This window comes from Phaseolus vulgaris, chromosome 1, assembly GCF_000499845.2.
Source record: "Phaseolus vulgaris cultivar G19833 chromosome 1, P. vulgaris v2.0, whole genome shotgun sequence".
NCBI lineage: Eukaryota > Viridiplantae > Streptophyta > Magnoliopsida > Fabales > Fabaceae > Phaseolus > Phaseolus vulgaris.
Genome location: NC_023759.2, coordinates 9,964,693 through 9,981,581, shown reverse-complemented (window position 1 = coordinate 9,981,581; position 16,889 = coordinate 9,964,693). Strand labels below are relative to the sequence as shown.

The 16,889-nt window shown below is 37.6% G+C and overlaps 1 protein-coding gene across 1 annotated transcript; it reads right to left on the bottom strand.

Moving 5' to 3' along the window:
• Positions 1 to 8,992: 8,992 nt before the first annotated feature.
• Positions 8,993 to 13,100, bottom strand: LOC137813536 (probable glycosyltransferase At3g07620). The gene is made up of 6 exons (XM_068615858.1): positions 12,959 to 13,100; positions 12,795 to 12,884; positions 11,249 to 12,094; positions 11,017 to 11,147; positions 10,147 to 10,495; positions 8,993 to 9,849 (listed from the first exon to the last, which is right to left on the bottom strand). The coding sequence occupies exons 3-6, from the start codon at positions 12,041 to 12,043 to the stop codon at positions 9,184 to 9,186; spliced, it is 1,941 nt and encodes a 646-aa protein (XP_068471959.1). The 5' UTR covers positions 12,044 to 12,094; positions 12,795 to 12,884; positions 12,959 to 13,100; the 3' UTR covers positions 8,993 to 9,183.
• Between the last annotated feature and the right edge of the window lie 3,789 nt (positions 13,101 to 16,889).

Here is a 16,889-nt window from a genome sequence, read left to right as displayed (position 1 = left end):
CATACTGTTCTCGGCCTTGGTGAACTCATACAAGAGGGAGGCTCACGAAGAACCATACTATTCCCAGTCTTGGCGTATCAAACCAAGGGAGAGGTTCGTTTTGTTGACCTTGCCCTAACTGTACAAAGGTAGGGGAGGATTTTAACTGTTGAACCATAATCTTCTCGACTTTGGTGAACTCACACAAGAGAGGCTCACTAAGAACCATACTATTCCCGATCTTGGTGTATCAAACCAAGGGAGAGGTTCGTTTCGCTGACCTCGCCCTAACTGTATAAAGGTAGGGGAGGATTTTAATTGTTGAACCATATTGTTCTCGACCTTGGTGTTCTTACTCAAGTAGGAGGCTCACGAAGAACCATACTATTCCCAATCTTGAGATTTCTAACCCCAGGGAGAAGTTCATTACTCCACTGTACAAAATATTTCTTTTTAACTGAATAACTGGAATTTTATTGGGTGACCTTATTAAAAAACCCTTATAAGGGAAAAAGAGTGTCCCCTAAAACTGTGTACAATGCAATAATCTTAACTGAAATAAAACTTAAGGTTGGTCGCGTTCCACGTACGAGGGATTGCTCCACCTTCTAAAGTCTTGAGCCTGTATGCTCCATTCCCAAGGGCCTCTGTCACACGGAAGAGACCAGTCCACTTGGGAGATAACTTGTTTTCTAGCTGGTATGGGTGAGCTTTCCACATCACCAGGCCGGTGACCTGGAACTGCCGATGTCTCAGCTTGGAGTTGTACCTGTACTCCACCTTTCTCTTCAAGGCTTCTGCCTTGATCCTTGCTTCTTCTCTAACTTCATCCAGTAGATCCAGGTTCACCTTTCTCTCTTTGTTGGATTCTTCAGCTACGAAGTTCTGGAAACGTGGTGAGCTCTCTTGAATCTCTACAGGAATCATCGTGTCCGAACCATACACCAAGCTAAAGGGTGTCTCTTTTGGTAGTGGACTAGGGAATGGTGTGGTAAGCCCACACAATTCTAGGAACTTCTTATGCCCAAGTCCCTTTAGCTTTATCTAGCCTTCTCTTCAAACCTCTGAGCAGAACTCGGTTGGCAGACTTGACCTGCCCGTTCGTCTGGGGCTGTTCGACTAATTCGAACACCTGCTTTATACCCAGCTCTGTGCACAACTTGCTTAACTGTTGGTTAGCAAACAAGGTGCCATTATCGGATACCAACCGCTTTGGACTCCGAAGCGGCATACTATATTCTTCCACTTTGTGAAGTATTCAATGGCAACCACGAGGTACTTCATCTGTCGCAATGCTAAGGGAGATGGCCTCAGAATGTCAATCCCCCAGGTATGGAATGACCATGGGCTATAGATCAACCTCAACTCTTCCGGGGGCGCCTTGTGCCAGTCAGCATGTTGCAACGTAAGGCATCAACTGCTCAAGAGACAACTGCAGCTTGTTGAAGGTCGACCAAAACATCACGTCGGCCGAGCTTCCTTGATATACTAGGATGCGGTGCACCTTTCTGCCTGTTGTCACCATTGAGATCACCACAGGATCATTGTCATGTGGGACCAACATCCTGCAAGTCAGTTCTGGTGAAGACAAGGTCAGACTCGGGCGTCTGGTCCGAACTCTGCCCTTCCATTATTATCACTCCTCTGGCGTACTTTTTACGTTGGAAAGCGATACACTCTCCTCCAGAGAATTCTCTTGCGATGGTGTTGATTTCTCCATGTATGGGCACCTTGTGCCCTTGATCTCCTACTGGGGCCGCTGTCGTCAGGGCCCCTTGCGGCTCTTGTAGGTAATCCTTCAAGAAACCACCTCTTACCAATTCATCCAACTAGAATCCCAATGTCAGACAATTGCGTAGGTTGTGGCCAATGGCTTGGTGGAACTCGCACCAAGCGTTTTTAATGGGCCCTAGCCTCTTATCAGTTTTTGGTGGAGGCTTTAATCTGTTGGCCATGTCGGGGGTGGCGATCAGATCCTTCAGTTCCACCCGAAAATTGTATCTGGGTGGGATGTTCTCTCTCGTGTGTGCCCTGGTTTGAGGCTTTCTGGCTTTGTATGGCGGATGTGCTCCTGGGGCCTTTTTCTCCGTCATTGCCTCATGTACCCTTATGGGGGTGAGGACGACCTGTTCCTCGAGGTCGGACAGGGCCAACGCTACCGCGTTTTTCTATCACCCGATCCTCTGCAACGATGTGCGCCACAACTCGACGCAAAGTGTCTTTGGGCAACATCTGATCAACGAGTCGCTGAAGGGTCCTGGCAGCACTCCTTTAGTGAAGGCGTGCACTGTCATGGCTTCGTCCTTGGTGTGTAGTTTCACCACTTGTACCCTAAACCTGTTTAAGAATTCTTTCAAGGACTCTCTCTGGTATTGCCTTACGTCAAAGAGATCGTAAGAGATTGGAGGGGGAGCCCGGTTGACAATGTATTGTTCTCTGAACAACGTTGTGAATTGATCGAACAAAGTAATATGTTCGCTAGGAAGGCTGAAGAACTAGTCTAACGTTGTGTCTGCCAGTGTACTCATGAATAACTTACAGTACACAGCGTCGAAGCCTCCTGAGAGCATCATCTGGGTGTGGAACGCTATGATATGCGCCTCTGGGTCCTCTACACCTGTGTGGCTGGTATTACAATGTCCATGATCACCTGAGAGAACGACATGGGGCGAGCCCATGCTGGCCGAGGCGGGGCTCGGTAATCCAGGGTGCGCTCTCCTACATTCTGTAAATTCCTGCGCAGTTCCTTATTGGTTCTACGCAACTTTTCATTATTCGCTTGAGATGCGGCCAAATCAACTTGGAAACGATCCTCGCCTCTTGAAGGGCGCGTATGGTCTCCATGAATTGTTGTATGGTAATGTTGCTCCTCCTGAGGGTGCAACAGATCCTTGCCTCGTGCTCCTCATGTTGATGGTGGCTCTCAACACGATTGTGAATAGGACCTAGTTTTATCAGGCCCCACGGTGGGCGCCAAATGCTCTCGCCGGTTGACTCGGTTGCCGGTTGACTCGGTTGCCGGTTGACTCGAACGACAGCTTCAGGCCCCGCCTGTCTCCGTCTGGAATCGAACTTCCTTGGGTAGAAGAAAGCTTCACTTGTAAAGACAAAAGGGCGCCCTTATGGCCGTTTGCACTCCGACGCTCAAGACAGTAAGGGCTAGAGAAACAGTAATGTGTAAAAGCAGTTTCAGTCTTAGAAACGGCGTACCATGCTAAGGTTCTTACCACCCTATTTATAGGTTGTATCTAGGGTTACTTCTGCAATGCTCCCACGTCTCTTAGTGGGCTTAGGGTTCCTGGGAGAATGTCCTTGAACCGCTATTACACAATCTCAGCGTAATCTGACGCATAGGACTTCCCTTTTCTAAAGTGCATAGACCTAACAACGTAGCCGCCAAGGTACCTACTCATGTACCAGCGCTGCGACAAGTATTCACGTGTCATGCATGCAGTCTTTCCCTGGAAACCCTAACCCTAACGGGCCTTAGTGCCTCCAAGGAACACTTGCTTGTGCCGTACCCGAATGTACCATACACACCCCATGCATGATCCTCCCGTGACTTAGGTCCTTTTGGTATCTAGATGTTAACTCATACTATTCGTGGGGCCTAGCTTAAGTGACCCACTCTTGCTATCAGTCCATCGATGTGTGATGTCTTTCTCTCAGGCCGATGACCGAGGTCTGGTTTGTACAATATTGTTGAGTTTTTAAAATAAATTTTTCAAACTTTAGAAAACTTATTTGTAATGTAAAGTTATACTTTCAAACTTTTAGAGAATTTAGTTATAAAATTTATTGAATACATTAAAACTGTGTAGTTTTTAATTATTTATTTATAAATAGATTTAATTATATTTATTTATTGAAGTTTGAAAATTTTTGAGTGTTTTATTAGTGTTTTACCATAAATCTTTGGAATTTAACGCATGTTAAAAGAACCTTCATTATTTTGTTTAAGTTTTAGAATAAACCTTTGAAACTTAACAAAGGTTAAAAAAACTTCCATTAATTTGTTGAGGTTGTAGAATAAACCTTCATTGAAAGTTAAAAAAACCTCCCTTATTTTGTTGTGATTTTAGAACAAACTTTTGGAATTTAACGAACATTAAAAAAATCGTCGTTATTTTGTTGATATTTTAGAATAAACCTTTGAAAGTTAACGAAGGTTAAAAAAACCTCCGTTATTTTTGTTGATGTTTTAAAATAAACTTTTAAAATTTAACAAATGTGAAAAATAGCCTCTGTTATTTTGCCAAGGTTTTAGAATAACCTTTGGAACTTAGTGAAGGTTAAAAAGACCTACATTAACTAAATCAATTCCTAGGGTTATATTAACCTCCGTTAAAATCTTTTTTCTTGTAGTGTACATCCTTTTGATATACTACCAGTAATTTGAAACTCACGTATTGCTTTAACAACTAGACCACTAGTTTTTTTAGATAGAGAAGTTAAAACCATCCAGCCCAAAACTCTTACAACTATCACAATTCCATACAACTTTCCTTATTTTAGATTAAGAAGTCAATTAAATTAGAGTTGTATCATCCTCAGTTAAAGTTGGGAAAAGTACTTCATCCAGTTTAACTAGGGGTGGGCATGCATTGCATTTTCCAAAATTCAATCTAGATCCAATCCAAATCCAAATAAATGGATTGGATTTAAAATCCATATCCACTTTAACTAGATCAAATATATTTGGATTTTTTTTAAATCCATTTAAAGTGGATTAAATCTGTTGATCAAGAGTGATCAAAGGCTTTGAAGAATCCAAATCCAAGTGTTTGATGCGAGGCTGGAGTTGCTGCTGTGTTTAGGATAGGATCTGGGTAGTTTATTTGTGTAATCCACTCTTTGTTGAATCTAAAGCTAAAGTGTTTTTAAAATCTTTTAAGATTAAAGTGTTTTTCAAACTAAGTGAAAAACAACCTGTTGTTTTTTCGAAACAACTGATTGTTTTACTCTTAGGTGTTTTTGAAAAGGTTGAAAACTGTTTTGGTTGGTTGACTTGCTGTCAAACCAAAACAATCGATTGTTTCGTGATTTCAATCGATTGTTTGTTTGAAAATCCTAACAGAATTCTGTTTTGTTAGTTGAGTGTGCCTTAAATGATTTTCAACTGAATACGCTCCTGTATTAAATGCTTTGACCAATCTTTGAAAGCTATAAATAGTTTGTTTATGTTTTATAACAAAAACAAAGAAAAACAGATTTGAGCTTTTTAGTTGTGAAAGATTGCTTTCAAGTTTTGAACATTCACTTTTTAGCTTTGGTTTTCTCAAGAGAGAGTGGAATAGGATTACATCTGTATTGATTTCAGTTTGTTCTGTAAACAAGAGTAATTCGTTCTGAATTCTTTGTAATTTCCGGTGTTGTAAGCCAAGGAGTGTTGTATGCTTTGGAGGTTGTCAAGATCAACATTCTTGGTGTGTGTTGTGCCAAAGGAAGTGTGTTTCTTGAAGGGTTCAAGGTCACTTCTTTGGTGGTTTTGTGTGTAATTTGTATTTGATTGCTTAGTGGATTGCCCAGTGGCTTCTAGGGACTGGATGTAGCTCTTGGTTTAAGAGTGAACCAGTATAAATTGTTTGTGTATCTCTTTCTTCCCTTAAACTCATTTAAATTCAGTTGTTATTGCTTTGCTGGTGTAAACAACCGATTGTTTCGAAGAAACAACCGATTGTTTTTCTGGTGCTTAGCTATTTTGTGCTTTATATCTTGGCTAACTAAATTTCTGATTGAGTTTCATACAAAGGATTTTGTTCTAGCTTAAAAAGTTTTCAAAAAATCCCTTTAAACAATTCACCCCCTCTCGTTTAAGACTATATATTCTAACAAAATCTACATTAAATCCATTTTGTTAATTATATTGAATCCACTTTGTCAATTACATTAAATTCATTTTGATATGGACACAAACTAACTTGGCTCGAACTGGGCCTAAGTCGACTCAACCTGGACGTGGACCGACTCGACTAGACATCAGTCCGGGCTCGGACGACCCGACATCGGTTCGGGCCCGAACGACCCGTATTCGGTTCGGGCCCAGACGACCCGACATCGGTCCGGACCCGGACGACCCGACATCGGCCCGAGCTTGGACAACCCGACTTCGGGCTAGGCCTGGACAACTCGACAACGGCCCCGGCCCGGACGACTCGACATCGTCCCCAACCTGGACGACTCAACATCGTCCCCAACCTGGACGACTCAACATCGGCTCCGACCCGAACGACTCGACATCGTCCCGAACCGGAACGACTCGAAATCGAGCTGGGCCCGCTCGCCTCGACATTGGCCTGGGCTTGAACGACTCAAAATTGGCCTGGGCCCGCACGATTTGACATCGGCCCCGGCCCGAGCCCGAATGACTTAACATTGACCCGGGCCCGCTCGACTCGACATCGGCTTGGGCCCGCTTAACTCGACATCGGTCTAAGCCCGCTCGGCTCGACATCGACTTGGGCCTGCTTAACTCGACATCGGTCTGAGCCCGCTCAGCTCGACATCGGTCCGGGACCGCACGACTCAACATCGACCCCGACCCAGACGACTCAAAATGGGCCCGGTCCCAAACAACTTGACATCGACCTAGGCCCACTCGACTCGACATCGGCTCGGGACCGCTCAAATCAACATCGATTCGGGCCGCTCGACTCGACATCAACTCGGGCCCGCTCATCTCGACATCAGCCCGGGCCCGCTCGTCTCGACATCGGCCCGGGCGACTCGACATTGACTTGGGCTCGAACGACTTGACATCGTCTCGACTTTGCTTGGCTTGACTTTTGCTCCGGCCTGCTAGGCTAGACATGGGCCTTAGACTACTCGGCTCGACATGGGCCTAGGTCCATTCTGCTTGACATGGGCTTGGGCTGCTCGTCTCGACATGGGCTCGGGCCCGCTAGACTCAACATTGGCCCGGGCCAGCTCGACTTAATATCGACCTTGGCCCGCTCAGCTTGACATCAACCTAGACCTGGACCTGCTCGGCTCGACATCGGCCTGGGCTCGCTTGGCTCGACTTTAGCCCTGGCCCAGTGGTCTGGATATCGACCTGGGCCCGCTCAACTCAATATCAGACTTGAAAGACTCAACTCGACATGGGCCTGGACCGGCTCGACTAGACATTGGCATGAGCCAACTCGGCCCAATATCGGCCCCGACCGACTCGGGTCGACTTAATATCGGCCACTCAGCTCGACTTGGCCCAGGGTTGACTCGGCTTGACTTTGGCCCAAAATGACTTGGCTTGACTCTGGCCCATATCGACTCAATTCGACTTGGGCCCGAACGACACAACTCGACATGGACTTGGGTCGACTTTGCTCAACCTGGACCCGAATTGTCTTGGCTTAACCTAGATCGAGCCAAGTCAAAATCCAACCCAAAATGCAATTTGGATAATCCAAAAATATATCCAATCTATATCTAATCCATATCCAATTAAATAGATTAGATTTAAAATCCAAAAATATGGATTTGGATTTGAGATAAATCTATTTAAATGGATCAAAACTAATATGGATTTAGATAATTATGGATTGGATTTTGTAATTTGGATTTTTTTTCCACCCTTAACTTTCACCGTACAATCTCCAAAATTTGAGAATCGTTCCTGGAAGCTAATTTTGATTTCCTATTTTAGAATATTAGGTTCGTCACACCAAGAAACCCTAATTCTCAGGCCATTTATAGTATTGTGTGTGGCTTTCCATTAATTGTAGAGTGGTAAAATTTTGAATTAGAGTCACCTTTTTTTTAATCCATTTTACCCTAGTCTTTTGCTAATATAAAGCTTTTATTTTATGATTCAGCAAAGATAATTCAACCAACAATTACTCCTGATCTTTTTTTCCTGCTAAGCTTAGATTTTGAGAGTCGTCCTTAGTATCTTAAACTTTTATTTCCTCTAGAATTGTTTATTTTCTACAATGTAGGTTGCCAAACACGTCCCTATTCCAGTCTTTTAGCCCCCTTTCACAGTTTTGAGCTTTTCCTTTCATTTAGACATATAATTTCTACCCCAAACCTCAGTTGTCCATAGCTTTTCAATTTCCTTGTGAAAACCACTATGATCCTGCAAAAAAAATTCATAAATCTAAAGGGTTTTAAGCCCCAATCAAAAGATTTTTCCTTAAGGATATATAAGAGGACAATAGTAAGATATGCCCCTTCTAAAGCAAATTGCTTACTAAAGATTTGTGTTAAAAAATCACTTACAATACATTTTAAGCTCAATCCCATTACAAAAACGAGATAAAACATTCTAAAAATAAGATTTTCATCACCAAAATCTTCATTTTTTCAATATACTTAGAACTTTAAAAAATAAAATAAAATAAAATAATATATATATATATATATATGTCCAAACTTCTATATGATCAGTATACCTATACGATACGCTCAAACAATTATCATTAATTTATATTTTTAATCATCAGTTATCAATTAACTTACAATTAGTCCGTATTTTGTTGTGAAATAGATAAAATATTTGTACTTACTTTCTTTCAATAGGTATTTTATATCCACTATTATTTTAGTGTTAAATTTCCATGAAAGAGAAGAAACGTAATTTGACTGTGAAATAGATAAAATATGTTTGTAGTTACTTTTTGTGAATAGGTAAATCTATACCCACTATTATTTTAGTGTTATATATGTAAGACAATTAAAATTGTAATGTTAAGATAGAATTGCATATAAAGTTTTCACAGAGTGAAAAAGAAAGTCTCTATTGTATATCATTATTAATTATTAATATTGGTTCTGTCTTCTGTGCTCTCTTAAATATGTACTATGTGTTTGCAACTTTTTATGTAATACTTTTGAATCCATTATTATTATACCAAATGTTTCTACATTGTTGGTACAGCGAATGATATTACACTTAACCTTAAAAAAAGTGTACTTTTTGAAAATGAATGCCCAATTAAAAGATGCACACCCAAACACTTCACATCTTGTAAACATTCATGGGTAAAGAGTACAAGATAGCCATGCAAATGGATTGAGAGGAAGACAATTGTAAAATTTGAATAAGCACTGGAAAAATATACATTTTTGTTTATTTATGAACAATCCTTCAGAGCTGGTACACATCAAAATTTTTGAGTTGATGACAAAAATTGCTGAACTTATAGCAACCAAGAAAAAGAAAAGAAAAATCTAGAAATCCAGTACTCGTATTCTTTCTTCCAGTTACCTAGTTGGTGCGGAGAAGATTCTGTTGTACCAAATAGAATGAAGTATCATATGAAATATGTCATACCTGACGGGGTTCTTGTGCCAAAGGAAATGGTGCTGCACCTTTTTTACCCTCATCTGCAATCGAAGATACTCCTTTTCCGGGATAGAAAGGAGTATATTCTTCAAATTAGGAATATCCTTCTCCAAAACAATGACTGCAAAGGATTCCCAATTCAAAACCTCAAAAAAGGGTGGCACAAAATTGTCAGATATTATAACTGGAACACATTCGTAGAAAATGGCTTCCACTACTCTTGGACTGTTCACTTCATAGCCTTTGGCACAAATGCAGTACTTGCTGGTCTTCATGTACTGAATGTAGTTCTTGTTGCCCTTTGACTTTGGCAATCTCCCAAAGATTTTCATGTCAGGGTCTTTGTTTTCCCAGTGCTGCAACAATATTGGCCTCACATATCCATGCATGCTCCCTGCAAAAAATGCCAGCGTTGTCCTCTTTGAAGCTGAATTACCGCCAAAATCCTTAGTGGGGATTTGAGCATTCCGAACATACGTTTCAGGAAGAGATGCATCCTTCCCAAAAACAAATCCTTCTTTTACATCAGCATTACAAAGGGCCCTTATGCATTTAGCCATATCAACCTTAGTTTCTCCAGGGGCCTGCATAGTTCAGAAGTATTTCGTATCATAAGATAATCCTCAGATGACACTAATGTGGTAGGAAATATCCAAGCTTTTGTGTATACTACACATACAAAGAGACAGCGATTTGTTCAAACTTAGAAGTAAGATATTATTTGAAATACAAACTTTTATGATAAAAACAGTTTTTGCTTCCTTTTTGTGCAGCTTAAAGAATAATAATATTTTGAAAATGTATCATGGTATGTTAAATGACATGTAGTTAGTGATTCCAACATTTTAACACAGAAAGGAGTTGAATCTGAAAAAGCATACCCAGTCATGGCAACCAACGAGAAAATGATCAGCACCTCCTGTTCTGTTCCAGAAAGTATATTTCCCTGAAATCATTTCTACATAGTTATGCAGATATTGAACAAGGTTCTTATGATTATGAGAACCCTGCACATACAATGCTTCCTCTAGCATTCGAGAACTGAATGGTAAGTAAAACAAGTGGGCCTTCTTTGGGTCTTTAGTTACAAATCTGTCATTGGCTTCCATTTGCTTCATAAACCATCCCTCAGAAGCATACAGTCCTGTGAGAAATGGTGAGTGCAGTATTGGCTTAGCTCCTTCCGTGTATACATACACTTTTAGAGTCTCTTCCATTAATTCATAGCTCCTGAAAATTTTACAGTCGCAAGACTATTTAAAAGGTGAAATATTTAATAAATATCAAGCATTCTGCCACACCGTTGGACACTTCTTTTACAGAATCACCCTTAATCTCTTCTCCTATGAAGAACATGTAGTAGCATTAGATAATTTTCCATGCAAATGTAAAACCTCCTTAGCCCAATATTTTTACATTTAGCTAAATGAACAAATCTGCCAAACATAATACTCCTGGTGGAAAACAAGGACATCATTGGGAGTCAATAAATGTAGAAATGTTGATTTAGTGTGCTAGATTTTGTTTGAGGTAACCAAAACAATGATACATATGAGGAAATGTTTTAACTGCAAAACAGACTGCACTTGTTTCATCTGAATGTGAAGATACATGTTTTCTGAAATAATCTGTCAGTAACAGTTGTAGTTCACTTTGTCAATAAATATTCATATATTGGAAGAAGCAATTTCACTTCTAGAGAATGATTCTAAAACATGCTTTTACTGAGGAGGGGATTAACCAAATAATACCTCTTGAACATGGAAACATTATGATAAATTGGACCATAAAAATTTGGATCCTTCTTTACAATTGGTGCATTTTCAATCTCTGATCTTGTGTGCAGTAGCTCTTCATCAACAGCTTCAAACCACCTTGGTCTCTAAAATAAAATTAAAAACATAAAAAGCACTGTCATATAAAAAAGGAAAACATTTCTAATCATTATAATAAAAGCTTAAATTTCACAATTTACTCACATACCATAGAACGATACGAAGCGTGGCTTTGAAGTAATAACTTGTTCATTTCAAATACTATTGTAACTTCTGGAATTGGTGTATGATAATCTTTATTCTCAGTAGGCACACTGACCTTAGCATCCTTTAGTGATGAACTAACACTCTCTTCCTTCATGGAGTTAGTTATGTTGTCTTTCTGAAATAAAGATACGGTGGAATCATTTGATAACACTGCAGTTGTAATATCTGTGCTCACATTAGTTGAAGAAGCATATGGAGTTTCAGATTTTTGTTCAGATGATGAAACGTTGTGTTCTTGGAAACGGTTTGCAGAGAAACTCAAGCCGATAGTTTTGTTAAAACTGCAAGGTCCAGGATCTTCTGCCTGCTGTGTTTCAGATTTTCTGTCTGGTCTCATAATACTTTCCACCGTGGAACTTTGGTTAGAGCCACCAAATCCTAAAGATATGTTTGATGTGCGTTCTGGTTCCAAGACAAAACTAGTTCTTGGAATGGTCTCATTTTCCCCAAAGATCAAAGTTTTATTGGCAATCTCAAAGACATGATCAACAGTGAAGTTTGCTGGATTGAAAACTGTCACATTGCTAACCAATTTGGATTTAGAGGGCACATCTGAAGACTTGAAAGTACTACTTCCTGGTGTTGGTATCTTGTCAGCAGAGAATAGAGAGACTAGAACAGTTCCATATGGAAACTCAAGGTACTGAAAAGTTAAGATGACCGCAAAGGTAATGCCAATAAGCCACAACAATCTCTTTGTTTCCAGTTGAAGCAAGGATAAAAATTCTTGACCCATTTAGCTGAAATTCTTCAACTATTTCCGTTGAAGAGAATGTTCATAGCACCTCTGCAGGTAATACCAAAAATATAATAATGTCACTGTTAAACGAAAAATATGCAATTTTTTGTTCTGTACACCTCAAACAAATGCAACGTAAATACAGAGAACCATAGAAAAATTGACAAAAGCAAAAAGGGTAACCAAATTAAAGACTAGAGTAGAATTCACTTCCAGAAACAGATTTATCAATGTCCAAACAACAATGAATATACTTTTTCCCCAGTTTACACTAAGATACAGATGGCCTAAGAAAAACAGAAAATAGAAAAAGGAAGGTAATTGCTAACAGATCAACAACCAGCGTGGCGCAAAGAAACCAACTAATTTCCTAATTTTGAAGCAAGCAAGAGCCAAAAAGATCAGAAAAAAAAACAACAAATGCAGTACCTTCCTAACACAAAACCCACCAAGATGTTATCGTACCTCTTACCAGACACCAAACTACTAGTTTACAGCAACATGCAAACAAGAAAAGATAATTTCAATGACACCACCTATATAACACGCAAATCCCAATTCAACCAACAAGTCAAATTCCAAACTACAGCTTACTTTAACCAGTTATTTTTATATTTCCCAAGATATGAAATTAAGTAGAAAAAAAGATCAAAAGAAAAAATAATGAGAAATCACTTTGCAGGAACACAGTGAAAAATTTGATCACCTCTTTGGATATACGAACAAGAAAGAAGAATCCGATGCTTACTTGATATCAATAAATGAACTAAGGTTGCAAGATTTGTTCTTTTTGACTCAATCTTTTGCATGCAGCTTAGCAAACTCCAAGGTGGGGGGGCTGCGTGAAGAGTTGATTAAATTAATACTGATAAAAAGTTAAACAAAGAGTTAAATATTGGCTTGGAACCTTACGTGACACAGACACTGATGTTGGTCGTTCCTTCAACGCTCTTTCATTCACAGGTTGAGTTCTCAAAGTTGGAAACCATAAGAACGTGACTGAATTTATATCCACAACTTTCAAAGGGAAAACGGCAGAAGTTGTCATATTTTGACACAACACCCATTAGTCACGACACCAAGAAAGCCACCAGAATTTCCAATTTCACATTTCGAAACAAAACAAACTTCTCTTGCCTTATTGAATAAACTTTAATAAAACTTCAAACATGTTCTTTTTTATTAAAAGTTATAAAAATTTATGATTCTTACATGTTATTTAAATTTATTTTATTTTATAATACTCAATAAACTATAATCAATAATAGAAATATGTCAAAAGAAATAATCTATGGGAAAATGTGCCCTTTAACATTAAAATTTAAACGTATAAGGATATTGGAAGAGAATTTTTGATTATTTAGCTTTTACTACTTTTTAGCAATCTCTCCACCTTCTTTTTTTTGAAAAAAATATAGAACCTATTTAAACTCACTATACAAGAATTGACTTTGACTTTGTTGTGACTTGAGATATAATATTTCAATTTGACTTAATAACTATGTAATGAAAAAAAACCTTCATTCAGTATATTTAAATTTCAGTTAGCGATAATAATAGTAATAATATTATTTTATACATATATACTCGTTAAAAATATAAATTATACGATAAAAGATACTTATAAATGCAAAAAAGTGAATAAATTTCGTGTTTATTTTAAACATGTTATCATTTTACATAAAGAATCATAATTTTTAAATATAATTTTAACTTTTGACTGTAATAATTATGAAGAAAATGTTTGCGTGTAAACTATATCACTTATCCTAGACATAAAAATAAATGAAGTAGGCTTCAAATTTTATATCTATTTGTCAATCTTTGCATATTCAGGATGTTCATATAAAGGAAAAAGTATTACTACTTTTGAGAGCTATGAAAGATGATACAGAGGAGTGAGTACTTAATCATCTCTAAGTTATATAAAATCAAAGATAAGAATAGTAACTTTCAAATATAGAATACTCTTTAGGAGAAACTTAGAATGTATCAAGTTTTACTCTCACATCAGTTTTAACGTTATCTTTATTTCAAACCATGATCGTGATTTTAATTTGGTCTCTAACTTTGTATGGATCCACATTTTCACTTCGGAAATTGATTGGGAAAACATATATCTTTCATAAAAGGTAACAAGTTGATCTTTGGGTGAATTTCAATCATATCAATATCAATGGGCACTTCCTCGTAAACAAGATAGTCTCCATCTATTTTAAAATAGTTTCTAATTGTCGGAATGGTCTATTAAGGTATATATTATTCACTCATGAACACAGCCCTTCTTTTTATTTTGATGGCAACAAATAGTTGCCAATTGTCACGGAGCTATTAAGGAATAGATTATTCACTTATGATTAAACACAAGTCTTCCTTTTATTTTAATGACAATAAATAATATTAGGTTTTGATTATCTAACATGTTTATAGTGAAATATACAAAAGATTTACTCTCAACTTTCTCAAAACTTGTATATCATACCCATGTTATAGAAAATAGATCCACACGCAATTTGAAACTTTGGAAGTTTTAATTGCAATTTTATTCTATTGTTCTTTTGTTATTGCTTTTAAGTCTCCATGGCACTTAGAACGACTCTATCAAATCCATTAGTTGATCTTCCTTTGATCTTCTAGGACTTTTTATCGCACACACACAATTAATGAAAATTTGTTTTGAAGTATCTTTAAAAGAAAACTAGTGAAAAACTATCTGAGGGAACTTTAGTTAGGAAAGACTTGGTTCTTAAGTGATTCTGGTGACTCAACTCTCTTTTCTAGGAATGAACTCAGAGAAACATTGACTTTCTGACCTTTTGAGAAATTTCCAACCTTGAAAACCTTTTGTGAAATTTTTTATCACTCTTTGTTGAATTAAACCTTTGTAAAAATCTTTAGTTTTTCATTCAACAATGAGGGATCATTCCCATAAATCTAGTGTGCATGGGAATCTTATATGCAAAAAAGAAGAAATATCAATGGATGAACTAAAAACCATGTTTGCTTAGTACATGCATGTGCTGGCGGGTTTAGTTAAATCAATTTCAGTTTATCAAATTCCAAATCTTTTACTTAACAAGCAGACCAAGTCAACTGTAGTACAATCGAGAGTTGTCATATCCATAGGGAATTAATGATATCAAAGTATAATTATCTTTTAAGATGAAGTTATACATGATTTGGGGATGATTTGCGTATAATATTTATGAATAACAATTATAAATAACTCTGGAATCTCAAGATGCCCAAGGATTGAAGATTGAAGCAAAAAAGAATGCTTAAGGATGAAGAAAGCCAATCCACTAGCGAATCACGAATCACCTTGAATCCCTATGAATCCTATTTCGAAAATCTATAAATAGGGACATTGGGGCAATGCTTAAAGCATCTAGAGGCACCAAGAGGTATCAATAGGTATAGAGAAATATCAATAGATAGGGAAACACGGTGATTAAAAGAATCAAGTGAGATCTTGAAAGAAGTTTATATATGGAGATTCTGTCATATTAGACTCAGAGAGTCTAGAACTTCAAAATCAATCAGGCTACAAGGCCAAAACCTCAGAAGAAGTGAAGACCAATCTCTAGAGAAGGAAACTTGAAGCCAAGCTAGTAACAACACTCAAGGATCCGTGTTTGTTATGTTCAACTTTTCATCTTGAACTATTATTGTAAGGTATTATCATAAGTTTCTAAATCTATTTTGTTGGGATTGAATGTCTACATAATATTTTGGATTTTTTCTTGTTTATAGATGCATGTTTCTCTTTTATATTCACATTTATTGGTAATAAGTGTCATATTTCAGTAATATTTCATATTAAGATACAGGTCCTTGTGGATATTTATTGATAAAATAACTATAATTTAACCCCTAATTTATGAATTTAAACCTTTTTACATATTTTATGATTATAATATGAATAAGAATGATTTATTCCCAAATTTGTGTTAATTTCAGGATTTTAGGGGAAAATGGAGATGAAAGGCCTAAAGGAGAATAGACAAGATGAAAAGGAAAGGTTGAAACGCTTAAAACTCACCCAAAAACTCATTTAAGCTGGTCACTCCAAAGGAACTCACCTAAGCAAGCCTAATCTCACCCAAGCGAGATCACTCCAGAGAAGTTGGGCTTTTTCTCGTCCAACTCACCCAAGCAAGCCATAGCTCGCCTAGGTTAGAAGTCACTTAACCCAAGCCCAAATAGGTTAAATATGAGGCGTGAGGCATAACCCTACACATCATTGGAAGAATAGAAGGTGATAAAAAAACCTTAGAGAAGGTAGTTGTCAAGGAAAAACATCTTGCATATTCTTTTCTTGCTTTCCATGCTTGTAATTGCCAACATGAGTGGTTAATTCTACCCTTTGGGATTGGGAGTAATTTGTTCAACTCTTATGTATTGAGATGATATTTAAACATAATATTTTGTTCTTGATTGATGATTGGTATTGTCATTTTATTCTTAACATTTGTTTTATCATGATTTTGATCCTTAGATTTGACTGAAAAGTACTTCTAAGCATCTAACCTAAATGATAATGTTTAACATATTTGAATGCAAGAAATAGATTTGAAATGTTAATTGTTATCAACATCTATTCGTAACAATAAGGAGCTTTTATAAATATGTGAGGAATCGATATATAAGAGACTATCTTAATAATTTTATATGTGAGGAATCAATATAAATGAATTTTATATGGACATCAATATCAATCAAAGATAGAATATTACATGCTTTTCAAAATAAAAAAGAGTGAGAAAGATGAACCCCAAGCCCAATTTTCCTAATTGAATAAAACAACTCTTTACTTTACTTTATTTACATTCTTGCAATCTCA